At 42.8% G+C, this 6,498-nt stretch overlaps 1 protein-coding gene across 1 annotated transcript in view; it reads right to left on the reverse strand.

Annotated features, from left to right (window-relative positions):
* Positions 1-1,774, reverse strand: part of ALDH5A1 (aldehyde dehydrogenase 5 family, member A1) — an 81,844-nt gene extending 80,070 nt beyond the window's left edge. Inside the window, exon 1 of the mRNA XM_006888686.1 lies at positions 1,421-1,774. Within this exon, the coding sequence (XP_006888748.1) occupies positions 1,421-1,774 (354 nt within the window). The remainder of the gene's footprint in view (positions 1-1,420) is intronic.
* Between the last annotated feature and the right edge of the window lie 4,724 nt (positions 1,775-6,498).

Genomic DNA, 6,498 nt, shown 5'->3' on the forward strand with positions numbered 1-6,498 from the left:
TTGGCACATGATAGAGCAGGGTTAGGGCTATTGTACATAGGGTTGCCATGAGTTGCAGGCAATTCAGTGGCACATAACAACAAAAACAACCTTGAAAGAAAAGGGGTGGATCTGGCAGTCTGCTTCCACAAGTTCCTTCCTTGAAAGCCTTATGGAACACATTCTAATCTACAAAAGTAGGGTCACTATGGATGACCCTATAGTTGGTGTAATCCATAATACTAGGGACCTCCGGTGGCTTAGTGATAAGGAGTTGCTCTGCCTACCCAAAGACATGCTGCTGTTCTAATCCACTAGCTGTGCAGTAGGAGAAAGACAGGCAATCTCCTCCCATGTGGTTTTCTGTCTCCAAAAACCAGGTGGAGGATCAGCTATGAGTTGATCTACTTGACAGTACACAGCATCAGGAGTATACTAAGAACAAACCTGTATTGGAAGAAGTGCAGTTAGGGTGTGCTTTAAAGTAAAAATGGTGAGACTTTTTGTCTCATTTACTTTGGTTATGTTATCAGGCAGGCCCAGTCCTTAGGAAATGTCATCATGCTGAGAAAGGCAGAAAGTCAGCAAAGGAAAGATGCTCAATGAAATGGACTGACAGTGATTGCAACAATGGATTTAAGCAGTGTGGGGGCTGTGAGAGTGGAGCAAGGTTACAATCTGTTGTCTATAGGATCGCTAACAAGTACCAACTGGTTTGGTTATTGTAGCTTAGCAAATTAAACCTATCGCCAGGGAGCCAGTTCTAACACACTTCAGCAATATATAATAAAGGACACTGCTACCCAAATAAAATTTTCAAAATATTTTCCTCATCTTTTCAGAAATGCCACATTTTTCTCCCAAAGAGCTGCTAATAGGCTGAATCGCCCGACCTTTGGTTAGCAGTGGAAAACTTTTAAAAACACTGTGCTCCCTTTTCTGATGACCCATTTCTGCTGAAAACCACAAATCCAGGACTCCTCCCTTCACTTCCAAAGCCAATCACAAAGCTCGATTGTTTCCATAGTTCTTTCCATTCCCAGTTCTACCACGTTTGCTCAGGACACTAATCACTAGCTTCCTGGACCACTGTAGCCGTTTCCCGCGTGGTATCCTTGCAGCTGACAAGTATCTAAGAGCCGCGAAACCCTTTCATCTTCCATGATCGCCTCCCCACATCATTACACACGGGTCTTGCCTCATCAACTTGTTTGCTCTAACCCAGCTCACTTGTGCTTGCATCTGTCTGTCTCCTGGTCTAGAATCCTCCTGACGCTTGGGGGAGAGGTCGTGCCCTTAGGGCTCACCCAGCCTAGCACAAAAGCAGGCGCTCTGTTGATCACCTCCTTTCTTGTTTCCATGACTTGCCGAAGTGTGTACCCTGGGGAAGAGTGGAGGAGGTTGTTTTCTCTTTGGCGTTAAGCCCTCTCTGCACTCTCACCTTGACAGAGACCCCCTTCCAGCTGCTGAAAGCCTCGTAGGCGGCGTGCACGGCGGCGCGGGCCTCTGGCACCCCATAATCGGCCACTTGGCCGAGCTTGGCTCCGCTGGCTGGATCGTACACCGGGAAGGTGGCGGCGGCCGGGAGCCAGCGGCCACCCACGAAGCCGTCGGTGCGCAGCAGCGCCGGGGGCAGGCCCACTGCGCCCCGGGCATAGCGGCGGAGCGGGGCCGAGCCCGGCGAGGGCCGCGCGGAGAGCCCCAGGCAGCTCGCGCAGGGGCGGGAACCGCGGCCCGGTGGTACTGAAGGGAAGTGTGGAGCCCGGCAGCTTCGCAGCAAAAAGCAGGTCGCCATGGCTTGGGCCTCAGTGGCGGCGGCGGCAGGAAGCAGGCAAGTCAGGGAGCGCGCGTGCACGCTAGTGCAGGGTCCGCGGGGCGGCGGGAGGAGCGAGGAGGAGGTGGCGAGGACCTAGGAGGCGTTGGAGGACGCGGGCTGAAGGTTGCGGAGAAGCGGAGCAGCGCCCTCCCTGGCGTCCTCGGCGCTGCACCGCCGCCGCGGATTCTAGACCGCGTCCTGAACATAGCGGGGCAACCTCCCAGAAAGATTTGGGACTGGGACTAGGAAAGACTCGCTAGGAGATGCATCTGAGATCTGTCATCACCAATTCCTCATGCGGTGCTCACTTATCTGTAACTATTTCTTAGGTTCTCAGTCTCAGGAAAAGAAAGTTATTTACTAGTGACAAACCTTCCCCCTCAATTTGGACATCTCCCGCGCTAAAATCTGGGTCCATAGCAGCCCTGGTTCTTCCCGCGCCTACCACGGGGCATCATGCCCTGACTCCATCTCTGCAGGATTTGGGGCAAAGGTTCTCAGAAAGTTTTTCTGGATTTTCTAGGTTTTCCTAGATAATTTTTGTCTAGGTATTCCTCCAATAATTGGTAGCTAGAGTGGAGTCATCTTGATACGTTAACAGCGAGTTTCAGAGAGGAATAGATTTAAATTCAAAGTCACAGTCTGTCGCTGACAAGCTGTGTGTTTAACCGCAGTCCTCTCATTTATAAAACGCAACAATGCTTACTCCTAGCATTGTGTTATAATGAGGTAATGTAGTTTCTACATGAAATTCAGTGTAGTATTCAAACCATACTCGTCTCTGCTGAGATTAAAAGTTTTTGTGAATTACTACTTAACATGGGAGGGACCAGAGAGCACTATGCAAAGTGAACTCAGTCTCATAAAGACAAATACTGTATAAGACCATTGTTGTAGAACGAGTCGAGGATCCAAGGAGGGGAAAGGAGGTTTAATCACAGGGGCACACAATTTGATGGGTGGAGGGAGGGGTGGGTAAAGGAAAGCGGAAAGATCCCGTGTGAAAAACAATGTATACGAATTTTGTAAGTAAATCAGTATAAAATAAAAAGGGGGGGAACCTACCAAAAATATTAAAAGTGACTGTCAAAGAGTAAATGCAACTATTTGTAAATTCAGTCAAAGTATAAAAGCCATGGGGATTTGCTCTGCGAACCCAAAAGTTGAGCTGTTGAAGCCCATCAGAGGCTCTGTGAAAGAAAGACGGGTATTCTCCTCTAAGAGGATTTAAAACCCCCTGGAAAGTCAGCAGTGAGTCAGTTCCACTGGAGAGCAGTGCGTTCTGAGTGCCTGGTGTAATCCTTCCGTTTCCCAGGCCGGTGCACTAGAACTGCCCATCTTTCAGGGAAGGATGGCTGCATTGAGTCCAAGGATTGATTGGCAGTGGGTTTTGGTTTTAATGTCAATCTGAACTCTGAGTAAATAATCCAGAGAAGCTGGACTATATATGAAGAGGGCTCAACTTGTTGAAAGTAGAGAGGACTTGAAGTCCTCACTGCTGAAATTCAGAATATGGGTTACACCTTGTGAAAAAGAACAAACAAAAACCCCCACAAAATTCTTACACCTAGACCAGAAAGCAGCATCATGAAAATATTGAAGCTGTGTTTCAGGAAATAATGAAGTTGTCAAAGATTTTGTTTTACTTGGTTCCACAATCATCACCGGAGGAAAACTCACTCACTTTACCTCTCATTGCCTTGGGATTGGAATTGACTTATAGCTGACTTGAGAATTGGGTGGAAGTAAATGGCCCATCTCTCCCCCTCTGAACAGTTCTCCCTGCCTATGGAAAAAGCAATAAAGCATTCAAATGATGTATTACATTGGGCAAATCTTTTGCAAGATATTTTTAAAGTGCTCAAAAGCAAACCTCCATGAGGACTAAAGAGTGCCTGGCTAAAGACATGGAGTTTTCAATCACCTCATATACATGAGGAAACTAACTACATGGTGAATATGGAAGACTAGAGAAGAATTGATGCATTTGAATTATGAAATTAGTAAATAATATTGAATAGGTCATTGGTCCTATAAAAATGAACAAATATATCTTTGAATTATAGCCAGATGCTCTTTAGAACTGAGGAAGTACAAGTTTAGTCTCACATACTTTACATATGTTATCAGAAGAGCTAGTCTCTGGAGAAGGACATTTAGCTAAAGAAAGCAGAGGATTGGCAAAAGACCCTTATTGAGATGAATTTTTTAAGAAAGAGTTCAAATATAGCAGTCTTTGTGAAGATGGTAAAGGACTGAACAGTTGTACATAGTGCCATATAAGTGCCATTCTGTTGTACATAGTGTCACTAAGTTGGAACTGACTTGAAGATTCCTAACAAGAGTTAAAAATATGTTCTGCAGTCTCACTTCTGTCACCGTGTCTACACTTTCTGACTATCATTTCCTCTTCTTGGTTTCCGATTTATGCATTCAAGTCACCAGTTGTTATTAGTGAATATTGTATGTGTGTTCAGTCAATTTCTGACTGCAGAAGTTGGAAGAAATCAGCAGTTTCCTCATCTTTGGCTTTAGTTGTTGGGGTATATGTTTTTGTATTAACAGATCAGCCTTGTATTCATATAGGTAGTATCCTGTCACTCATAGCACTGTTATTTCAGGATAAATTATGAAATGATCTTTTTGACTATGAATGCAACTCCATTCTTCCTTAATTATTCATTCCTAACATAATAAAGTATATGATTGTCTGATTCAGCGTGGCCAATATTAGTCTATCTCAACTTGCTGATGCCTAGAATGTTAATCTTTTTGCATTCCAATTCATTATTGACAACTTCCTAGTTAAATTTTTTTTCTAGATTCATATTCCATGTTCCAATTATGAATGAATGTTTGCAGTTGTTTCCCCCCATTATGACTTCCAATATTAGAACACTACCTCTAGTACTATATCAAACAGTGTTCTTCTCTTGTTCATAAGGTTTTTGAAGGTCTGTTATGTCATAAATGGATGACTAATCCTGCTTCCTGGTCTGTCTTAATCTGAGAGCTCTGCTTTAGTATAGCAATTGACAAACAAGTGCTGTACCCATAAGTTGTTGTTGTGTTGTTAAGTGCTCATCCAGTCGAGCACTATTCTTAGCCACCCTAAGAAAAAAAGACCTGAAGCTCTTCTATAACTATTGTCATTTCTCATAGTTCATAGTTTCCAGAGGCATGTTGTTTAGGAATTGGATACCACTCCTGCTTCCAAGCTCTGGTAGTCTAGTGGTAATAATCTACACTGCAATCCCAAAGGCATGTGGTTCAAATCCACCAGCTGCTCTGTGGGAGAAGGATGGGTGATCTCTAGTGCAATTAACTGCCTCTGAAAACCTTCTGTAGGGTCAGCTATGGGACTTGACAGTACTCAAAAACAACAACAACAACAGTATCCATAAGAACAATTGATAAACAAGAAATAAATGCATATGTAAGCTATTAAGATGAGCAACATGCAAATCACTCCCCCAGTAGAAGAAATTGACAGATATGTGAAATAAAGTTGTAAGAAAAAACAAAAAACCTGACAGATAAGTTTTATATCGCTAAAGCATACCCTAAGGACCATTTCAGTTAGGATCAAAAGCTAATTGTAATGAAACAAGAAAGTCAAGCTACACTGAAGACATTGGGCAAAAACTAAGGGCTGAGGAATGATAGGATACCAATTGACTTGTTTCAACAAAGAATTGTAGCCCTAGATGTGCAACCAAACTATGTCAGAAATTTTGGAGGACAGCTTCCTGACCAACTAATTGGAAGAGATTCATATTTGTTCCTATTCCCAAAAAAGGTGATCCAACAGAATGTGAAAATTACTGAACAATATCAATAATATATGCAAGTAAAATCCTGCTGAAGATCTTTAGAAAATAACTAGAAGTACTTCCTTCAGTAGAGAGCTGCCAGAAATTCAGGCTAGATTTAAAAGCAGTCATAGCATGAGGGATATTGGCAGAAAGCAAAGAATGCCAGAAAGATATCTTTTTGTATTTTATTGACTACTCAAAGGCTACTGACTGTATACAGCATAACAGATTATGGCTAACATTGATTAAAATGGAAATCCCAAAACACTTAATTGTGCTCATATGAAATCTATACCTCAACCAAAAAGCTGTTAATCTGAACAAAAGGAACACTGCATAGTTTTAAATCAAGAATAATGTGCAGCAGGGATGTGTCCTTTCTCCATACATATTAAATCTGTCTGCAGTACCTGAAAAGCTGGACTATATGAAGAAGAATTTTGCATCAGGAAAAGAGGAAGATTCATCAACAGCCTGCATACTGCATAATGCAAATGACACAATCTTGCTTGCTGAAAGTGAGGAGGATTTGAAATGCGGCAGAAGATCAAAGACTACAACCTTCAATATGGATTCTATCTTAACATCAAGAAAATGAAATCCTTACCATCAGGACAACAGGCAACATCCCGATATATGAAGAAGAGATAGAATTTATCAGTGATTTTATCTTGCTTGGATCCACAACACCCTTGGCACCAACAGCAAGGAAATCAAAACACATTTAAAAAAGACCAAGAGTATTGCATTGGGAAAATCTGCTATCAAGGACCTCTCCTAAGTGCTAAAGAGCAATAATGTCAGTTTCAAGACCTGATCCAAACTGTGACCTTTACTAAAAATTTGCTAGGTTGCTGAAAGTTGGAATATGTGTAAGAATGACAGGAG

Source organism: Elephantulus edwardii, unplaced genomic scaffold (genome assembly GCF_000299155.1).
Source record: "Elephantulus edwardii isolate Elephantulus edwardi_28Jun2011 unplaced genomic scaffold, EleEdw1.0 scaffold00070, whole genome shotgun sequence".
NCBI lineage: Eukaryota > Metazoa > Chordata > Mammalia > Macroscelidea > Macroscelididae > Elephantulus > Elephantulus edwardii.